This window comes from Xenopus tropicalis, chromosome 3 (assembly GCF_000004195.4).
Source record: "Xenopus tropicalis strain Nigerian chromosome 3, UCB_Xtro_10.0, whole genome shotgun sequence".
Classification (NCBI taxonomy): domain Eukaryota; kingdom Metazoa; phylum Chordata; class Amphibia; order Anura; family Pipidae; genus Xenopus; species Xenopus tropicalis.
Genome location: NC_030679.2, coordinates 127,433,170 through 127,455,503, shown reverse-complemented (window position 1 = coordinate 127,455,503; position 22,334 = coordinate 127,433,170). Strand labels below are relative to the sequence as shown.

The 22,334-nt window shown below is 42.8% G+C and overlaps 2 protein-coding genes across 2 annotated transcripts; both read right to left on the bottom strand.

Annotated features, from left to right (window-relative positions):
• Nucleotides 1–14,196: 14,196 nt before the first annotated feature.
• LOC116409544 (zinc metalloproteinase-disintegrin-like bothrojarin-1) lies at nt 14,197–16,544 on the bottom strand. The gene is made up of 6 exons (XM_031898221.1): nt 16,287–16,544; nt 15,884–15,973; nt 15,576–15,774; nt 15,146–15,248; nt 14,410–14,554; nt 14,197–14,301 (listed from the first exon to the last, which is right to left on the bottom strand). Exons 1-6 carry the CDS (start codon nt 16,542–16,544, stop codon nt 14,197–14,199), a joined length of 900 nt encoding a protein of 299 aa, XP_031754081.1.
• A 303-nt stretch (nt 16,545–16,847) lies between these two features.
• On the bottom strand, nt 16,848–20,258 carry LOC105946911 (zinc metalloproteinase-disintegrin-like bothrojarin-1). The gene is made up of 5 exons (XM_031898145.1): nt 20,029–20,258; nt 18,936–19,025; nt 18,633–18,831; nt 17,724–17,826; nt 16,848–17,083 (listed from the first exon to the last, which is right to left on the bottom strand). The coding sequence occupies exons 1-5, from the start codon at nt 20,161–20,163 to the stop codon at nt 16,909–16,911; spliced, it is 702 nt and encodes a 233-aa protein (XP_031754005.1). The 5' UTR covers nt 20,164–20,258; the 3' UTR covers nt 16,848–16,908.
• Nucleotides 20,259–22,334: the final 2,076 nt, after the last annotated feature.

Below are 22,334 nucleotides of genomic sequence, written 5' to 3'. Positions count from 1 at the left end.
TCTGAGCTCTTTGTGTCCTCCCCCATTGCCCCTTACATAGTACAGAGTAAAATAGGTCCCGCTTTGGCACTTGAGCCTGGCGCTTTGTTTGAGATGTTTTTCCTTTAAACTGGAAAAGGCCCAAGAGCAAATTGCTAAACCATAAAAGAATTAAAATTACACGGTGAAGAAGCTTTGGCCAGAAAAGGAAAGTACTCAGCATCAACATATTGTTTGCGCTATTGTGTAATATTTGTCATTTCATAGAACTGGCAGTGAATAGAGGCTGTGAAGAACATTTTGCTATCTTGGTGGCTATAATTATATATATTATAGGGTGCTATTATCCTTTCATATAAGTCATTATGGTACCCTATACTGTATGGTGGGCTTCTCTTGTAAAGGGGGCGTACTTTGGTGTACGGGTTCATGTACATTATGATGTTATCACATAAATCTTCCTGAAACACAACAATATTATCCACTCATGTGGATTTGTATTTTGTATCTTACACAAAGACACAACTGGCAAGGTGCAAATATAGATGTATGGATACAATTACTTCTGGGCACAGTATTGCACAGTGTATTGCCTCTGAAACAGGAGGATTGTGGAAACCTTAATACTTCACAACTGGTGTAACTACGGTACAAGGCATGGCCGGTGGGACAGCCGGATGGCCTGAACTGCATGGTCTACTGCAGTGATCCCCAACCAGTGGCTCCAACCCCTTGGATGTTGCTCTCAGTGCCCCCAAACCAGCTAGTTATTTTTGAATTCCTGACTTGGGGGCAAGTTTTGGTTGAATAAAAACAAGATTACCTACCAAATAAAGCTATAGTGTGCATAGAGGCTACCTAATAGCCAATCGTAGCCCTTATTTGGCACCTCCATAAACTTTTATGATGCTTGTGTTGCTCTCCAAGTCTTTTTACATTTGGCTGTGGCTGAGTAAGAAACGTTGGGGACCCTTGGTCTACTGTATGGTTCCACCTCAAACCTGCCCATTCTTCTGCCCTGCACTCTTTGCCAATGGCTAGCTAGTGTGCACTTGGGGATGGTAGGTTCAGCAGCGTAGGGGGTACAGGTCATTGCAGGTGGTTAGGGCCCTGAAATGTTTTTTGCTGCGGGCCCAACTGAGACACGATACACCACTGCTTCACAAGGTAACTATGGTTGTCAAGGGCACTAAAAAAATCCAGTTTTTTCCTAAACTACTGGCTAAAGTGGTAAAATCATTACAACAGCGCTGTCATGTAATTAAGTCCTTCTACATTCCTACTACAACTAGGTTGCATGTGATCTGACTGCCTAGTTATCTGATTGGTGACTAGCCAGCCATATGATTTATTCAAGGGAAAGACTGCGCTTTATTAATTTATATTCATTTATTAGAACATCTCAGGATAGGTGTGATTACACAATTAAATAAAGAGCACGGCAGTTTTCTTTTTAAAAGAGTCAGATTTTTGCCCAACTTTTGACTCAAAAGTATCTGTTTATTTCTCCTTACTGTAAAAGTATAATAACATTATAAATACGTGTATTAAAACTTTGGTAATAGGGTTCTACGATTAAGGGAATTTTAGAAAGCACACTAAGCTGACCAGGAATAGGAGGAGGCACCGTTACAGTTGTGCCCTAGGAATGGCCTCTTCTGCCTACTCCTGGGTCCAATCCTGGTGAGGTTGAACACTGATGTTGGGGATCAGGCCTGGCCTGCAGTCAGCATTTCAATTAATCACATCTCAGCAAACTAGTTTGTACAGACCTTGCATTGGGCACGGAGCCATTATTGTGCGAAGACTGGAAAGCACATTTCCCCAAACTGTTGCCACAAACTAAGAAGCAAAGAACTATGAAGAATGTCATTGTATCCTGCACTGCTGATGTTTGTTTTTACTAGAACCAGGGGGCTTAGCCAAAATCGTGAAATATAGCCCCAAACTATTATTCCCCTTCCTCCAACACACTAGACTCACATTAGGCACTGAAGCAGGAAGTGTTGTCCTGGCTTCCTCCAAATCCAAACTCATCTGTCAAACTGTCAGCTAGGGAAGCACAAGCCGCCATCACTCCAGAGAAGGTTTTTCAACATTTCAATTAAATTCAATTTTAGAAGATTTGTCTGGATACTTTTGGCCAGTGTATGTTCCTGCACAACTGTAATTCTGTTATCCTATCATCACCCATTCTTACACCATGAGCTTTGTGTTACGTACCATAATCCTACCCCATGTTCTTCTCACAAGGATACAGTTGAGAAGTTTCATTTTGTATATACTTATGTATATTTGGGTTTCAAACTGTTCAAAAGTGGGTAAAACCATAAAGCCTTGGCGGGTGTGGCTTATAATTGTGGTAGGGGCTTGTTTTTGGCATGTTGGGCTATGCGTATTTCCCATAGTATCCCTCCATTTTTTTCACTCCAATTCAAGGATTATAAGGGAGGAAAGGAAAGTGCATATATAAAAACATATGTGGGTTAATGAAAGTATAAGGAGAAAGACTGGGAGGGCAAAAACAAAAGGGGTGTAGGTAAAGGGGACAGTGAAGAGTAAGAGGAAAGGTGGAAGAGGAGGGACAATGTAAGAGAAAGACATAAAAAATAATAGATATAAAATGCAAGGAGAAAAGGGAGAAGAAAACCAAAGTGGGCATAGGCAATAAAGCAGAAAGGTTAGAGGGAAAGAAAAAAAAAAAAAAAGGGCAGACATTAGCATGATCAAAATGTACATGTCTGGATTTCAATTTTTTTGTGAAACGGACTACAAAACTCGACACAGAAAAATTTGCCGCACATCAAAAAAATTGTCGCCCGCATCAAAAAAAAATTGCATTCCTTTCTGCATTATCTTTCTTCCCCAGTCAATTATAGTATTACTTTATAGCAGTGTTCCCCAACCAGTGGCTCAGGGGCAACATGTTGCTCCCCAACCCCTTGGATGTTGCTCCCAGTGCCCCCAAACCAGGGAGTTATTTTTGAATTCCTGACTTGGGGGCAAGTTTTGGTTGAATAAAAACAAGATTTACTACCCAGACAGTAGCTGCGTTTAGTGAATATAAACACTATAACAAGTGTTGTAAAACAGCAATCCGGAAGGCAAAGATAGAAAATGAGGAGCGCATCGCGGCCGAGGCCAAGACTAACCCCAAAAAGTTTTTTAAGTATATTAATAGTAAAAAGATGCAGGTTGAGGGTGTGGCCCCATTGAGTTATAGTAACAATATGGTTACAGCGGATACAGAAAAGGCAGATGTGCTTAACCAGTTCTTTTCTTCTGTGTATACAGTAGAGGAGCCAGTGGGCAAAGTCCCACCCAATAGCTTCACTGTTGCCTCAGCTCCAACTACACAGTGGTTGGCACAGGATATGGTGCTTAAAGGGTTACACACGATAAATGTAAACAAGGCACCTGGGCCAGATGGAATACACCCTCGGGTACTGAGAGAGCTAGGGGCAGAATTGCAGTGGCCCTTGTTTCTGATATTCTCAGACTCTCTTTCATCAGGTATGGTACCTAGGGATTGGAAGAAGGCGAATGTCATTCCCATATTTAAAAAGGGAGTAAGATCTCAGCCTGGCAATTATAGGCCTGTAAGTTTGACATCCGTGGTGGGCAAGTTATTTGAAGGCTTGTTAAGGGATCACATTCAAAATTATGTAGTGGAGAATGGCATTATGAGCAGTAATCAGCATGGCTTTATGAAGGACAGGTCATGTCAGACCAATTTAATTGCTTTTTATGATGAGGTGAGTAAGAAGCTGGACAGTGGGGATGCAGTAGATATCATCTATTTGGATTTTGCCAAAGCATTTGATACCGTTCCCCACAAACGACTGCTTTCTAAGCTAAGGTCTATTGGTCTTAGTGAAGTCGTTTGCACATGGATAGAAAACTGGCTACAGGATCGAGTACAGAGGGTGGTTGTTAATGGTACATTCTCTACTTGGAGTAAGGTTCTCAGTGGGGTCCCTCAGGGTTCTGTACTGGGTCCACTTTTGTTTAATTTGTTCATAAATGACTTAGGGGAGGGTATTATGAGTAATGTATCGGTGTTTGCAGATGACACAAAACTCTGCAGACCAGTCAATTCTATCCAGGATGTGACATCCCTGCAGCAGGATCTTGACCAACTGGCAATCTGGGCAGCTAAGTGGCAGATGAGATTTAATGTGGGATGTAAAAACATGCAAGCCCTGTATACCCTTAATGGGACTGCACTAGGCAAATCCATAATGGAGAAGGACCTTGGAGTCCTTGTAGATAATAAACTTGGCTGTAGCAAGCAATGCCAGGCAGCAGCTGCAAGGGCAAACAAGGTTTTGAGCTGTATTAAAAGGGGTATAGATTCACGGGAGGAGGGGGTTATTCTTCCCCTTTACAGAGCGCTGGTAAGGCCCCATCTAGAATATGCTGTTCAGTTTTGGTCTCCAGTGCTCAAACGGGACATTATTGAGTTAGAGAGGGTCCAGAGAAGGGCAACTAAGCTGGTAAAGGGTATGGAAAGTCTCAGTTATGGGGAAAGACTGGCCAAGTTGGGTCTGTTTACACTGGAGAAGAGGCGCTTAAGAGGTGACATGATAACTATGTATAAATATATAAGGGGATCATATAATAACCTCTCTAATGTTTTATTTACCAGTAGGTCCTTCCAACGGACACGAGGGCACCCACTCCGTTTAGAAGAAGGGAGGTTCCATTTAAACATTCGGAAAGGATTTTTTAGTGAGAGATGTAAAATTGTTGAATTCCCTCCCCGAATCAGTTGTACTGGCTGATACATTATATAGCTTTAAGAAGGGGCTGGATGGATTCTTAGCAAGTGAGGGAATACAGGGTTATGGGAGATAGCTCTTAGTACAAGTGAGGGAATACAGGGTTATGGGAGATAGCTCTTAGTACAAGTGAGGGAATACAGGGGTAGGGGAGATAGCTCTCAGTACAAGTGAGGGAATACAGGGGTAGGGGGGATAGCTCTCAGTACAAGTGAGGGAATACAGGGGTAGGGGAGATAGCTCTCAGTACAAGTGAGGGAATACAGGGGTAGGGGAGATAGCTCTCAGTACAAGTGAGGGAATACAGGGGTAGGGGAGATAGCTCTCAGTACAAGTGAGGGAATACAGGGGTAGGGGAGATAGCTCTCAGTACAAGTGAGGGAATACAGGGTTATGGGGGATAGCTCTCAGTACAAGTGAGGGAATACAGGGGTAGGGGAGATAGCTCTCAGTACAAGTGAGGGAATACAGGGGTTGGGGAGATAGCTCTCAGTACAAGTGAGGGAATACAGGGGTATGGGAGATAGCTCTCAGTACAAGTGAGGGAATACAGGGGTAGGGGAGATAGCTCTCAGTACAAGTGAGGGAATACAGGGGTATGGGAGATAGCTCTTAGTACAAGTGAGGGAATACAGGGTTATGGGAGATAGCTCTTAGTACAAGTGAGGGAATACAGGGGTAGGGGAGATAGCTCTCAGTACAAGTGAGGGAATACAGGGGTAGGGGGGATAGCTCTTAGTACAAGTGAGGGAATACAGGGGTAGGGGAGATAGCTCTCAGTACAAGTGAGGGAATACAGGGGTAGGGGGGATAGCTCTCAGTACAAGTGAGGGAATACAGGGGTATGGGAGATAGCTCTCAGTACAAGTGAGGGAATACAGGGTTATGGGAGATAGCTCTTAGTACAAGTGAGGGAATACAGGGTTATGGGAGATATCTCTTAGTACAAGTGAGGGAATACAGGGGTAGGGGAGATAGCTCTCAGTACAAGTGAGGGAATACAGGGGTAGGGGGGATAGCTCTTAGTACAAGTGAGGGAATACAGGGGTAGGGGGGATAGCTCTCAGTACAAGTGAGGGAATACAGGGGTAGGGGAGATAGCTCTCAGTACAAGTGAGGGAATACAGGGGTAGGGGAGATAGCTCTCAGTACAAGTGAGGGAATACAGGGGTAGGGGAGATAGCTCTCAGTACAAGTGAGGGAATACAGGGGTAGGGGAGATAGCTCTCAGTACAAGTGAGGGAATACAGGGGTAGGGGGGATAGCTCTCAGTACAAGTGAGGGAATACAGGGGTATGGGGGATAGCTCTCAGTACAAGTGAGGGAATACAGGGTTATGGGAGATAGCTCTCAGTACAAGTGAGGGAATACAGGGTTATGGGAGATAGCTCTCAGTACAAGTGAGGGAATACAGGGGTATGGGGGATAGCTCTCAGTACAAGTGAGGGAATACAGGGGTATGGGAGATAGCTCTTAGTACAAGTGAGGGAATACAGGGGTAGGGGAGATAGCTCTCAGTACAAGTGAGGGAATACAGGGTTATGGGAGATAGCTCTCAGTACAAGTGAGGGAATACAGGGGTAGGGGAGATAGCTCTCAGTACAAGTGAGGGAATACAGGGGTAGGGGAGATAGCTCTCAGTACAAGTGAGGGAATACAGGGGTATGGGAGATAGCTCTCAGTACAAGTGAGGGAATACAGGGGTATGGGAGATAGCTCTCAGTACAAGTGAGGGAATACAGGGTTATGGGAGATAGCTCTCAGTACAAGTGAGGGAATACAGGGGTATGGGAGATAGCTCTCAGTACAAGTGAGGGAATACAGGGGTATGGGAGATAGCTCTTAGTACAAGTGAGGGAATACAGGGTTATGGGAGATAGCTCTCAGTACAAGTGAGGGAATACAGGGGTAGGGGAGATAGCTCTCAGTACAAGTGAGGGAATACAGGGTTATGGGAGATAGCTCTCAGTACAAGTGAGGGAATACAGGGTTATGGGAGATAGCTCTTAGTACAAGTGAGGGAATACAGGGGTAGGGGGGATAGCTCTCAGTACAAGTGAGGGAATACAGGGTTATGGGGGATAGCTCTCAGTACAAGTGAGGGAATACAGGGGTATGGGAGATAGCTCTCAGTACAAGTGAGGGAATACAGGGGTAGGGGAGATAGCTCTCAGTACAAGTGAGGGAATACAGGGGTATGGGGGATAGCTCTCAGTACAAGTGAGGGAATACAGGGGTAGGGGAGATAGCTCTCAGTACAAGTGAGGGAATACAGGGGTATGGGAGATAGCTCTCAGTACAAGTGAGGGAATACAGGGGTAGGGGAGATAGCTCTCAGTACAAGTGAGGGAATACAGGGGTAGGGGAGATAGCTCTCAGTACAAGTGAGGGAATACAGGGGTAGGGGAGATAGCTCTCAGTACAAGTGAGGGAATACAGGGGTATGGGGGATAGCTCTCAGTACAAGTGAGGGAATACAGGGGTAGGGGAGATAGCTCTCAGTACAAGTGAGGGAATACAGGGGTAGGGGGGATAGCTCTCAGTACAAGTGAGGGAATACAGGGGTTGGGGAGATAGCTCTCAGTACAAGTGAGGGAATACAGGGGTAGGGGAGATAGCTCTTAGTACAAGTGAGGGAATACAGGGGTAGGGGAGATAGCTCTCAGTACAAGTGAGGGAATACAGGGTTATGGGAGATAGCTCTCAGTACAAGTGAGGGAATACAGGGGTAGGGGAGATAGCTCTCAGTACAAGTGAGGGAATACAGGGGTATGGGAGATAGCTCTCAGTACAAGTGAGGGAATACAGGGGTAGGGGAGATAGCTCTCAGTACAAGTGAGGGAATACAGGGGTAGGGGAGATAGCTCTCAGTACAAGTGAGGGAATACAGGGGTATGGGAGATAGCTCTCAGTACAAGTGAGGGAATACAGGGTTATGGGAGATAGCTCTCAGTACAAGTGAGGGAATACAGGGGTAGGGGGGATAGCTCTCAGTACAAGTGAGGGAATACAGGGTTATGGGAGATAGCTCTCAGTACAAGTGAGGGAATACAGGGGTATGGGAGATAGCTCTCAGTACAAGTGAGGGAATACAGGGGTAGGGGAGATAGATCTCAGTACAAGTGAGGGAATACAGGGGTAGGGGAGATAGCTCTCAGTACAAGTGAGGGAATACAGGGGTAGGGGAGATAGCTCTCAGTACAAGTGAGGGAATACAGGGGTAGGGGAGATAGCTCTCAGTACAAGTGAGGGAATACAGGGGTAGGGGAGATAGCTCTCAGTACAAGTGAGGGAATACAGGGGTAGGGGAGATAGCTCTCAGTACAAGTGAGGGAATACAGGGGTAGGGGAGATAGCTCTCAGTACAAGTGAGGGAATACAGGGGTAGGGGAGATAGCTCTCAGTACAAGTGAGGGAATACAGGGTTATGGGAGATAGCTCTTAGTACAAGTGAGGGAATACAGGGGTAAGGGAGATAGCTCTCGGTACAAGTGAGGGAATACAGGGGTAGGGGAGATAGCTCTCAGTACAAGTGAGGGAATACAGGGGTAGGGGAGATAGCTCTCAGTACAAGTGAGGGAATACAGGGGTATGGGAGATAGCTCTTAGTACTAGTTGATCCAGGGACTGGTCCGATTGCAATCTTGGAGTCAGGAAGGAATTTTTTCCCCTCTGCGGCAAATTAGAGAGGCTTCAGATGGGGTTTTTTGCCTTCCTCTGGATCAACTAGTAGTTAGGCAGGTTATATATAGGCATTATGGTTGAACTTGATGGACGTATGTCTTTTTCCAACCCAACTTACTATGTTACTATGTCACTATGTTACCCTGTAAGCTGATAGTGTGCATAGAGGCCCCTAATAGCGAATCTTAGCCCTTATTTGGCTCCTCCATGAACTTTTATGGTGCTTGTGTTGCTCTCCAAGTCTTTTTACATTTGACTGTGGCTCATGAGTAAGAAAGCTTGGGGACCCCTTCTTTATAGCATGTTCTACCAAGTGGGCCAGTAAAATACCATCCAAGTGGTAACCCTTCAATCATAGTGCCATGATTATTTGATTTTATGCCCAGTGTTCTGCAGCTTGGCTCGACTTGTTATCTTTCAACCACATTGCCTCTGTTATAAGGGCTCTGGTACACGGGGAGATTAGTCGCCCGCGGCAAAACTCCCTGCTCGCGGGCGACTAATCTCCCCGAGTTGCCTTCCCTCTGCCATCCCACCGGCGAACATGTAAGTCGCCGGCGGGATGGCAGACGCGGCGGCGCGATTTCGCGCAAATCGCCGAAAAAGACTCGCGAGGCTTTTTCGGCGATTTCCCGAAATCGCCTCGCCGCGTCTGCCATCCCGCCGGCGACTTACATGTTCGCCGGTGGGATGGCAGAGGGAAGGCAACTCGGGGAGATTAGTCGCCCGCGAGCAGGGAGTTTTGCCGCGGGCGACTAATCTCCCCGTGTACCAGAGCCCTAACACATTGTGTCGTACAGCATATTCCCAATGGAATTCTCACTCTTTTGCTGTCTTCTGGTGGGCTCTGTACAACATAAAAGTGGGCTTTGTACAACATCGGTGCCTTGTACTGAATTGTGGATTTTCACCCTTTTCACCCTGGTTTTTCTATAGTGAAATATGCAGTTTGCTTCTTCTGTACTAATTAATAGCAACCAATTAGCAAGCAGCATTAACTGGGTAAATAAACCTGGGAAACTCTGTGCCTATAATTTCATTACTCTGAAAGTGTTAATTAAATCTACAGCATGATCCTAGCATTCTCTGCCCATTCCAATTCCTTTACACAACACTGCTTCAACTCTGAGACACTGGAGCTTCTGTGAACACCAGAGATGCCCACAAAGTATAACCTTTAGAACATGCAACTTGCCTTGGAAAAGTTACAGAGCAATATGTTTACATTTAGAGTTCAGTCTCCTCATGCCAGAAATTATGAACACTGTTTCTAATACCCAATAAAAATATAAAAAGAAGAGGAAGAAGATAAAGAAGAATGGCAGCCTTTGTAAGAATGGGATATAAATAAATCAGCTTAGGATCCCACTTCTTGGGGCTCATTATGTTTGTAATTTGTCATTTGAAACAGCCCTGCACCATGCATTATCTACAAGCCCTGACCCTACGTTGTATTGTGTATGTGCTGAGCTAAGGACCATGCTAAGGATCATGCGGTACATTAGGTTGATATCATTTTTGAGAATTATCAAGTTTGGGTGTAGTAGGTACTTGTATTGAAGTGCAGACCAATGGGACTGATCATTCTTCTGACTAGATAAGATGAACAGGTTGTCTATGTAGAGAGACAAAGAGCTTAGCCCTAAACTGATACAGGATAGATGGTTACCTCAAGAGTTATCGCTAGAGTTTGCCACGGGCGTGTTGGCATTGATCAGGGCTACATTTGCTTTGAGTCTATATATATAGAAATGGTCCTCAAAAATAAACTGATTAATTGAATTTGTTTTTTTGCCTATATATTCATATGTTATATGAAAGAATCCTGAATCATCTGGGGGTTTCCTATATTCCAGGTCTGTGTCTACTGCTTGTTTAACACTTTCTTATCAATTTATATATCAATTTGTATTTTGTACTTGAACATTTACTTGCCATGTTTGTGTGTTTATTTATGCACTCATATACTGTAAGGGATAATGTATTTGGACTGTAATTGACACAGCATATAATGCTAAATCCTTATTACATTCACTAGGGTCAATTTTATCAGGATCCAGTTGACCTGCCTGTATGTTTTGGAGAGTTGGAGAAAACGACAGTACCTGGAGAAAACTCATCCAAACACAGGGAAAACCTATGAACTCCTTGCAGATAGTGCCCTAGCTCAAACTGAACGTAGGACCCCAGCTCTGCAAGAGAGTAGTGCTAAACCTAAATACATCTTTTAATTTGCCACTTCCCTTCCCATTTAGTCTGGTATCCATACTGGTATCCATTGTGGTATCTGAGGTGCTGGCAATTTTATTGCTCACCACTACTTGTATCAATTGGACCTATCATCCCCGCAGTGCTGTGCCCACTTGCCAATGGAGACCAAAAATAATAGATTTATGTTTTTTGCTGTCATAAATTGCATCACATATGTAAAGAACTGCTAGGATCAGGTGGAACACACCCTGTCACCCTTACTCAATTTTCCTTTTCAAATCATATCAGTTCCCCTGGTTCATACCCCTTCTTTTAGCCCTGTTTCCATCTTCCATGTTTCCTTCTACCTTCCCCTCTGTATCATCATCAACCATCACTGTATCTAGCCCACCTTACCAAATCTTGTTTTTGATTCTGTTTTTGTCCCCCCCGCCCGTCTCCTCTTTCCCATTTCCCCCCACACACCAATTTGTTATATTATTTATTCTTCAGCTTCCCTCCCATTAGGTTTGACAACTTTTCCATGGCCCCTTACCAGGCGATGACGTGGAGGTGGAAGCCCCCCTTGGGCAGGACCAAAATGGAAAGGCCTATGGCATGGAGTGGCAGGGCTATGATACAGATTGGGGGCAGACCTTCTAAATTGGAGGGAGCTGCAGGGTGGAAGAGGCGGGATGAGAGCAGAGTGGGGGCAAAATTGGGGCAGGCCAATGGCAGAACATCAGGAATTACAAATTTAGGGACAAGTACATTGCCAGAAAATTTGTAATAAATATTAAAAAAAACTAAACAGCACACAACTTCACAAGAAAATGTTTTCTTTTGACTGGTGCAAATTTCTTTAGTGATCACGTGTTACAATATTCATGAAATCTGTAATGAACAGCACCAAAAAGGGTTTTTTTCTTTAATAAAAGGCCTTTATTCCATCATGGCCAAATCCTGGATAGTACTAGCAACATTTCAGGCCCCATCCGAGCTTGAACATGAGTTGCTGGGCTTCTGTAGTTCCCCTTGCCATTATATATCTCTTGTATCCAGTATGACAAGTACATTCAAGTGCAGTGAAACCCTTTACCCTCTGTATTCAGTGTTTGGTTTCTTTAGAATGACAAAGAAAAGGAAGAAGATTACAGAATATAAAAAGAGAATCTTATAGAATAGATTTATTCTGATGATGCAGAATTCACCCAGAAGCCTTTGGGAAAAAAACACATGGGCCACTGTTTTGTACTTGTTATAAACTTTATTGCTTTTGTTTCTCCCTTGATGATTCTTTACACTAAAATCTAAGCAAATCTTGGTTTGGAGCCAGCAGAATAACCTTTACGCTGTGGCCATTCCAATAAAGTATTCGGTAGGGGCAGGGCCTTTCAGGTCTTGGTCACTGGTACCTACAATAGAAAATGTAATTAGACAAGCAACAAATCAATGTACGGTACAAAAGGGAAAGAAGATAGGATAAAAATAAATATGGAAATGGTATCTGTGTCAGAGAGAATAAAGGCATGGATATCCTCATGTTTGATAAATACATGTTACTGTCTGATGAGACAACTTCCCACCTAAAGGTGGCCATACACTGTAAGATCCCTAGAGGCTTTACACATAGGATAGTGCTGTAGAGTCATGTGACTGGAGTAAACACCATGCACCATTCTTATGTGGATGTTTATCTACTATTTTGCTATTTAGAAATGTACCCTTTGTGCTCTACCTTTTTTGTTAGAGAGCTGCTGGCACATATATTACCTGTACCTGAGTTACCCCAAGCACTCACTACATGCCCATGGGATATCTGGTAAGGTAGGGTTAAAGCGATGGCATAGTCTTCTCAAAACTACTGTATTTCAAACGCCAAAACACTGTAGGGTGCTGGTAAACTCTATTCACCTTTTTCATTCGTGCAAAAGCAAACCAGGAAAAATATTGCAGACCAAAATAAACTAAGGAGAATAAAGAGGGTTTGTGCAAGTAGAGTGCTAACTGAATACAAAGAGGCGGCTCAGTTCACTCCCCACTCATACAGGATACATTCTGATCTCCAAATAAACTGTAGAAGTCGTACTTGCATAGCTATTCGCTCCCACAGGGATGTTGCAGTTAGGAGGTGCCCACCCTGCCTTACATTGGCACTTTAGTTCATGATCACAAAACTAAAAAATAATCCCAGTTTTAATATTAATGTTATGGACTAAGGATTCCTATCCTGCTATGGTTTGGCCTTTGCAACTGTCTTTGGTAATGCCATTGCCATGTTAGTCATCCTTATTAACGTTCCTTTAGAGACTTCCAGCTTTTACTCATACACTTCTTATACCACTTAATTTCCCAGATTCTCATTCTTGTAACTCAATGAGTTTCATGTTCTCTTAAAATTCTGCTGTCGCTGCCACAATCTTCCATTACAAATATTCTGTTTGCCCCTAATACTCTAGAACTCAGCCTGTCAAGGGCAGAACCTTGTGTCCTTTGTTCCAGTTTATTGCATTATTCTCCATCTGTTGTACAGCACTGTAATTCCAGTTTATAGTTTAACTATAAGAAATAAAGTAAAGGAGGCAGGACTTACCCCATTCCCAGAGCACTTGCCCTTGCACTGTTCCAACAGACACACATTCATTGTTGTAACAAACCTGGGGAGGGAACAAGAGAGACATAAGCCCTAGACATTGGGATAGGGGAGTCCCACAAACCATCTGGAACTGCACATAATATTATGTGATACCATTACCAAAATGAATGGTAAAATCTAATAACACTGGTGTAATCTGTACTGAGTGACTGAAATAGCATTAGATTGACACTTTGGGGTCATGTCAAGTCCCTAAGTCTAGCTATATTATTTGTCAGTTTTTCTCCAGGGATGATGGGAGTTGTAGCAACAGTTAGTGGGATGCATTTTCATCCAGGTGTCCTACACTTATTGATCCCTATCAAAACCCTGATGCACTGTTCGTTTCCCAGTTCCTGTAGGGGATCAGGGAACTTTTTCTCATTTTTTTCTGTCTATGACAACCTCCAGCACGGTTACAAGCTGGAGAGCAATCCGAATGGCTGGGAGCCCCAGTGCACCTCTGGGAAAAGAAGAGCTCTTAAAGAGACACATGGTTTGGAGCGAAAAACATAGGGTGGGCCAGCAAAGGGTTATAAAGGAGCTTCAGATCCTTGTGGTCACCAATCCAACAACCATCCAAATATCAGATAAAACTTCTCATTTATTTGAACTTAGTTACAACATTTTGTGTCTTGCACTTAAGGTCCCCATACACGGGCCGATAGTAGCTGCCGATATCAGTCCCTTGATAATCATGTGCCTGTTAAGTGGAAAACTGCCTTAGGAGGAGATGGAGAGGTACTTTGGGGCAGTGCTACCTGGGGAACTAAAGAGCTCTTGGAGCAGGGACATTTTGCCAGGGACAGAACTGAGAAAATCTTCTTTGTCCATCCGGAGTGGAGTGTGGGACTGTGGCACCTTGAGAGACTGTGCCAGGGGTCAATAGACCACACCGGTTCCCCAGGGCAGGATTTCCCCTGAGGTTTACTCCTTAGAGCCCACTAGGTGAAGGCACGGCACTGTAAATCCCAGTTCCCCGGTATCTTTCATGCAAACAAGGGTCAGGCCTACTGGATTGTAAATAAATAACTGCCACAAAAAGAAAATTTGATCCAATTCTACAGGAGTGTGGTAAGAAACAGCCCAAAATCAAATGATCGTTATCCTCTATCTATAACTGGATTTTTGGACACTCGCCATCCCGTCTCCACATTTGATTCCATTCTGCACCATTCCTTCAGGAGCTAGGAGGGCTTTGCACTCGCCCGTCACAGCAACACGCCCAGGAACTGTCGGATATTTATTATCACTGTTGCAATACAGCACTCCGCACATCACATTCCTATTTAAAGAAAAAATGATACCATTTTACTGAATGAATATTCATAGTGTTCACATGTTTTAAATCCTTTAGGTATATATTGTTTTTAGAGTTCCAGTTTACAGTCCCCTATATTATGTGGTGGCTGGTACAATTAGATGGTCCCTCCTATATAATGTGAAGAAAAGGGTTGGTCCCCTGACTCCAGCCCAGACCTCTATTGGGGTTGGGAGAGTACATGGAGAGAGCTTGGGCTCATTGAATAAGACCAGTTAATGGTAAGATTTGTGTTCTGTGATATGGGCTAGGACAGAGCTGTCCAACTGAAGGCCCTTCTGACTGATGTGCCCCTCGAGGGATTTTTATGGCCCCCCTTCTTTGTATACCATAATCATTTTAATATAATCCGTGTGTGTCTCAAGCATGTGCTATAACAAATAATAGGATCACTACATGTAAAAAGTTGCATAGTATTGGTCTAGAAGCACACGTGCTTAATGGGTACGATCAGACAAAAGAAACTGTCAGAAAAAGGAGACAACAGCCTCTGAGATTACTGGGGACCCACAATTACTGAGGGCTCATTTAGGGATCGTGATGGATGGTACTCACTCAAGCTTACAGGGTATGTAGGTGCTTCCGACCTTTTTACAGTGTCCATAATCAGTACCTTCCATGTTTTTATTGAAGCAGAGATCTTCACCGACCAATGTATCTACATAATAATAGGAAGAATTAAAGGATTGTGAGAAAAGAAGATCTAAGTTCCAGAGATGGGCTATGCCGGCCGGCCTCCTCGCTCTCATATGGGGTGATGTCATGGGGGGGATGTAGGGGCAGTGGCGGCATGGGCAGGAGAACCAGAACTAGGGGTAGGCAACAGAAGTACCTGCCTTGAGTGCCCCCACCATTGCCCCAGGTGGCTCTTCTGCCTACCCCTAGTTCTGGCCCTGCTAAGTTCTAAGGTGGTAGAATAAACCATTTATATCCAACACAAAGAAATGGAAGATCTAAGTTCTATGGTTGTACAATAAGAACTTACTGTCCCCCCAGAGTGAAGTGCATTGGCGCTGCATGGTGGGACAAGTCCCATTATAACAGTACCCCTCTCCTTTCCCACAAGGGGCGCCATTAGCTTGGAAACGATCAGATGGGCACCAAGGTGATGTTCCATCACATACATCCTCCAAATCACAGTCATCATCATTGCGCTCTCTGCACACTTCTCCGGCTGCCTTAATCTGCCATAAAAACATTAGGGAAGTCAGGTCATGGGATTCCCTTCCAAGAGGATCTGTTGGTGCCATATGAATAAAGCATAATAATAATAATAATAATATTAGCACCCACCTTACAGTTGCTACAGCATTCTCCCTCTGCACACTGAGCTCCTGGCTTGAGTTTGCAGGTGGCAGCATCACAACACTGATCCTTGCATTCCTGTAACACAGTGTGAATATCTATCCAGTTAGAATCTATGTTTAACCTATTTTATCCTATTAATGAGGATCGTTTCTTACATCATGTTGGCAGATAACCCTAAAGTTGTGTTAGTAATTGATACCAGCCAACCAGGTTTTCTTGTTTTGAGGTATAAGTTCTTATTTGAGCTCACCAGAGAGAGCCATTCTATTGGTGGGATACATACATATGCACATCTACTCTCTGGTATGTTCCTGCCATTGCTGAAACTCCCTCCAATAGGTTATGTTGGAAAGTGTAAAAGAAATGAATAGACTGACATGTTCATTACCTGCACTGTGCCGCAGTCACATTCCTCTCCCACCTCAGTCAGTTTATTTCCACACACGGTGGGTGTCAGGAAGTTGGTTTTATCTGGAACATCTCCTAAACTTGAGGGCTGTGTATTCAGTAGGAACTCCTGCATTATTTCTCCATGTGTTACCCCATTCCCTGAGCACTTGCCCTCACACCCAGATAAGCCAAAGGCAGTTTCAACAGAAACACATTCATTGTTGTAACAAACCTGGGAAGGGAACAAGAGAGACATAAGGCCTAGACATTGGGATAGGGGAGTCCCACAAACCATCTGGAACTGCACATAATATTATGTGATATCATTACCAAAATGAATGGAAAAATCTGATAACACTGGTGTAACTTGTACTGAGTAACCTAAATACCATTATTTTGGGGTAATGTCACGTCCCTACATCTCGCTATATTATTTGTCATTTGTTCTCCAGGGTTAATGGGAGTTGTAGCAACAGTTAGAGGGATGACATTCCTGCCAGGGGTCCTACACTAACTGGTTCCTATCAAAACCCTGAGGCACTGTTTATTTCCTAGTTCCCAAATACTTACAGACCCTAAAGCTCTAACATACATAACAGCCATCAAATGATCATTATCCTCTATCTATAACTGGATTCATGGACACTCGCCTTCCCGTCTCCACATTTGATTCCATTCTGCACCATTCCTTCAGGAGCTAGGAGGGCTTTGCACTCGCCCGTCACAGCAACGCGCCCAGGAACTGTCGGATATTCATTATCACTGTTGCAATACAGCACTCCGCACATCACATTCCTAATTGAAGAAACAAATGCTCAGCATACAAGGAGATTGGTCTTGGACTTCCAAGTGCGCTGGTGAGTGCAGCCCTATCCCCCACCTCAGCCATAAATATACTGCAAAAAACTTTTTTATTTGCATGGATATTATTAAAGTGCTTTTTATCCTTTAGGTATATATTGTTTTAGTGTTCCAATTTATATTCCCCAATATTATGTGGCGGCTGATATAATAAGATGACCCTTCCTATATAATTATATGTAGAAGAAGAGGGTTGGTCCCCTGACTCCAGTCCGCACCTTTGTGGCAATGGTATTGGGAGAGTGCAAGCTGAGAGACTGGGGCCATTGAATGAGAGCGTCTATTGGCAAGATTTGTATTGTGTAATCTGGGCTAGGACAGGGCTGTCCAACTGAAGGCCCTTTACACTGATGTGACCCTCAAGGGATTTTTATGCCGCAACATCTTTGTATAGCATAATCATTTTAATATAATCCATGTCTCAGTCATGTGGTATAACAAATAAGGGCTCACTTACATGTAAAAAGTTACAGAATATTAGTTTAGGCGCACAAGTGTTTAAACAGCCCCTGTGGCTGCTGGGGACCCACAATTACTGAGGGCTCAGTTAGGGATCCTGATGGGTGGTACTCACTCAGGCTTACAGGGTATGTAGGTGCTTCCAACGTTTTTACAGTGTCCATAATCAGTACCTTCCATGTTTTTATTGAAGCAGAGATCTTCACCGACCAATGTGTCTAAATGATAATGGGAAAGATTACAGAATTCTGGATGCACTTGTGGTACAGATTTGGGTTATTTTATTGATGAGATTCAATTTTAGGAGAAAAATATTTCAGTTTTTGCCATAGACTTCATTATGGTTTTCCTGTGATAAACAGTGTGATAAGTTTTTTTCCCTTGAATTGGGAAAATCTGGAACCAAATTATAAAATAAGCTTTTTTCATCAAACTCAATCGGCCCCAGTGTATTATAACAATGAACCCCCATTGTACATGAGCTGTATACCAACACTATCACTTTTAAACTGCCTTCAGTTTTACCTTTCATTTAACTTGATCAAAACATATAAATATAAACTCTAAAACAGCCTTGACCAGTGTTTCTCCACTACCTAGAATTAGCCTTGGTATATCATAAGCCTGATGGAAACTAATCAGAGAAGAAAAAACAAAAGTGATCTGTTTAATGGCAATATCTTTACAATATACAAGAGCCATGAACAATCTATAAATGATATCCTTATATACAGTGCTAACTTTTGTCATTGGTTATAATCAGCACTTAGTGAGGTAATTTGTGTCACATGACAATAAACTGAAACTTATATATTATAACAAATACTGTACTCTCTGTTGTAAAATATGACCATATTAGCTGGCACCTCAGAGTTCCATGACTGCTCGGTGACTTATATTATCCTTATATCTTATGACAAATTATTTCCTATATATTTTACAGTAGGTTGTAGATTTATCCCTATATATCTAACACAAAGATATGGAACAATCTAAGTTCTAAGGTTGTACAATAAGAACTTACTGTCCCCCCAGAGTGAAGTGCATTGGCGCTGCATGGTGGGACAAGTCCCATTATAACAGTACCCCTCTCCTTTCCCACAAGGGGCGCCATTAGCTTGGAAACGATCAGATGGGCACCAAGGTGATTTTCCATCACATACATCCTCCAAATCACAGTCATCATCATTGCGCTCTCTGCACACTTCTCCGGCTGCCTTAATCTGCCATAAAAACATTACGGAAGTCGGATCATGGGATTCCCTTCCAAGGGGAATCTGTTGGTGCCATATGAATAAAGCATAATAATAATAATAATAGCACCCACCTTACAGTTGCTACAGCATTCTCCCTCTGCACACTGAGCTCCTGGCTTGAGTTTGCAGGTGGCAGCATCACAACACTGATCCTTGCATTCCTGTAACACAGTGTGAATATCTGTGGCCTGAATTTGCTCAAATAGAGCTGAGCTGCCTGTCTGGCACCAACCCACATAGTCAGTTAGAATCTACCTTTAACCTATAGCAGTAACTTCCCATGATAGGGTATGGCAAATGTGCTGCCTATGGAATTACACAGCAGGTCCATTCTGTTAATCATACGGGCACTACTATTTCGATTGCACTGTATTATACCCATAGGTGCTGCAGAAAGGGGTGATAGCTACACAGTGGACATACAGTGTAGAATTACAATACCCTATGGTACACAGTGAAGTACGTGTATGGAGATCCAATCTGCTGACTTACTGATGAGGACCTTTTCTTACATCATGTTGGCAGATAGACCTTGGCAGATTGTGTTAGTAATTGATACTGGCCAACCAGGTTTTCTTGTTTTGACAAGTTCTTATTTGAGCTCACCAGAGTGTTATTGGGTCTAAATGCTTCAGTGGGGGGGTCTGAACAATGGACTAAAGGTCTACCAATGAGGTTCAAAATGGCTAAACTGACATACCTTCTTGCTTACCCCTACTGTGTTATGAGAAGACAAACAAAAACATAGAAAGAGCAAAGTAAAAAAGCAGTAGACATGTAGATCCACAATAAAAATGCTTTAAGAGATAGTTCTATCAAGTATCTTCCCATTACTGTTGCAATGGGTAGAAGTTATAATGGGGAACTAATGAAGCAATGCTACGGAGGGCAGAAGGGCACATGCATTGCAATGATAGTATTAGCCCAAACTCTGGTAGAATATATGGGATTAAACTCATATTTGTAAAGCCACCTCAGGGTTGGGATCCTGCATTATCATAGTTGCTCTAGGGTAGAATTCTGATGGCAGTCCAGCCATTCTATTGGTGGGATACATACATATGCACATTTACTCTCTGGTATGTTCCTGCCATTGCTGAAACTCCCTCCAATAGGTTATGCTGGAAAGTGTAAAAGAAATGAATAGACTGACATGTTCATTACCTGCACTGTGCCGCAGTCACATTCCTCTCCCACCTCAGTCAGTTTATTTCCACACACGTTGGGTCTCAGGAAGTTGGTTTTATCTGGAACATCTCCTAAACTTGAGGGCTGTGTATTCAGTAGGAACTCCTGCATTATTTCTCCATGTGTTACCCCATTCCCTGAGCACTTGCCCTCACACCCAGATAAGCCAAAGGCAGTTTCAACAGAAACACATTCATTGTTGTAACAAACCTGGGGAGGGAACAAGAGAGACATAAGTCCCAGACATTGGGATAGGGGAGTCCCACAAACCATCTGGAACTGCACGTAATATTATGTGATATCATTACCAAAATGAATGGAAAAATCTGATAACACTGGTGTAACTTGTACTGAGTAACCTAAATACCATTATTTTGGGGTAATGTCATGTCCCTACATCTACCTATATTATTTGTCATTTGTTCTCCAGGGTTAATGGGAGTTGTAGCAACAGTTAGAGGGATGACATTCCTGCCAGGGGTCCTACACTAACTGGTTCCTATCAAAACCCTGAGGCACCGTTTATTTCCTAGTTCCCAAATACTTACAGACCCTAAAGCTCTAACATACATAACAGCCATCAAATGATCATTATCCTTTATCTATAACCAGATTGATGGACACTCGCCTTCCCGTCTCCACATTTGATTCCATTCTGCACCATTCCTTCAGGAGCTAGGAGGGCTTTGCACTCGCCCGTCACAGCAACGCGCCCAGGAACTGTCGGATATTTATTATCACTGTTGCAATACAGCACTCCGCACATCACATTCCTAATTGAAGAAAAAAAGCTCAGAATACCTGTTTTATTTAAAAAGAAAAGTGAGCTGGTGAGTGCAGCCCTAAAACAACCACATCCATGAATATACTGCAAAAATGTGACACTTTTGTATTTGCATGAATATTAACAAAGTGTTTTTAATCCTTATGGTATATATTGTTTTTAGTGTTCCAATTAATATTCCCCTATATTTTGTTGTGGCTGATATAATAAGATGACCCCTCCTATATAATTATATGTAGAAGAAGAGGGTTGGTCCCCTGACTCCAGTCCGAACCTTTGTGGCAATGGTATTGGGAGAGTGCAAGCTGAGAGACTGGGGCCATTGAATGAGAGCGGCTAATGGCAAGATTTGTATTGTGTGATCTGGGCTAGGACAGGGCTGTCCAACTGAAGGCCCTTTGCACTGATGTGACCCTCAAGGGATTTTTATGCCCCAAAGTCTTTGTATAGCATAATCATTTTAATATAATCCATGTCTCAAGCATGTGGTATAACAAATAAGAGGCTCACTACATGTAAAATCTTACAGAATATTAGTTTAGGCGCACAAGTGTTTAAACAGCCCCTGTGGCTGCTGGGGACCCACAATTACTGAGGGCTCAGTTAGGGATCCTGATGGATGGTACTCACTCAGGCTTACAGGGTATGTAGGTGCTTCCAACGTTTTTACAGTGTCCATAATCAGTACCTTCCATGTTTTTATTGAAGCAGAGATCTTCACCGACCAATGTGTCTAAATGATCATGGGAAAAAATATATCATTCTGGATGCACTTTGCACAGTGGTACAGATTTGGGTTATTTTATTGGTGAGATTCAAGTTGAGGAGAAAAAAGTTTCAGTTTTTGCCATAGACTTCATTATGGTTTTCCTGTGATAAACAGTGTAATAAGTTTTTTTCCCTTGAATTGGGAAAATCTGGAACCAAATTATAAAATAAGCTTTTTTCATCAAACCAAATCTGCTCCAATGTATTATAACAATGAACCCCCATTGTACATGAGCTGTATACCAACACTATCACTTTTAAACTGCCTTCAGTTTTACCTTTCATTTAACTTGATCAAAACTCATAAATATAAACTCTAAAACAGCCTTGACCAGTGTTTCTCCACTAGCAAGAATATGGTGTATAAGCCTGATGGAAACTAATCAGAGAAGAAAAAACAAAAGTGATCTGTTTAATGGCAATATCTTTACAATATACAAGAGCCATGAACAATCTATAAATGATATCCTTATATACAGTGCTAACTTTTGTCATTAGTTATAATCAGCGCTTAGTGAGGTAATTTGTGTCACATGACAATAAACTAAAACTTACAGTATGTATTATATCAAATACTGTACTCTCTGTTGTAAAATATGACCATATTAGCTGGCACCTCAGAGTTCCATGACTGCTCGGTGACTTATATTATCCTTATATCTTATGACAAATTATTTCCTATATATTTTACAGTAGGTTGTAGATTTATCCCTATATATCTAACACAAAG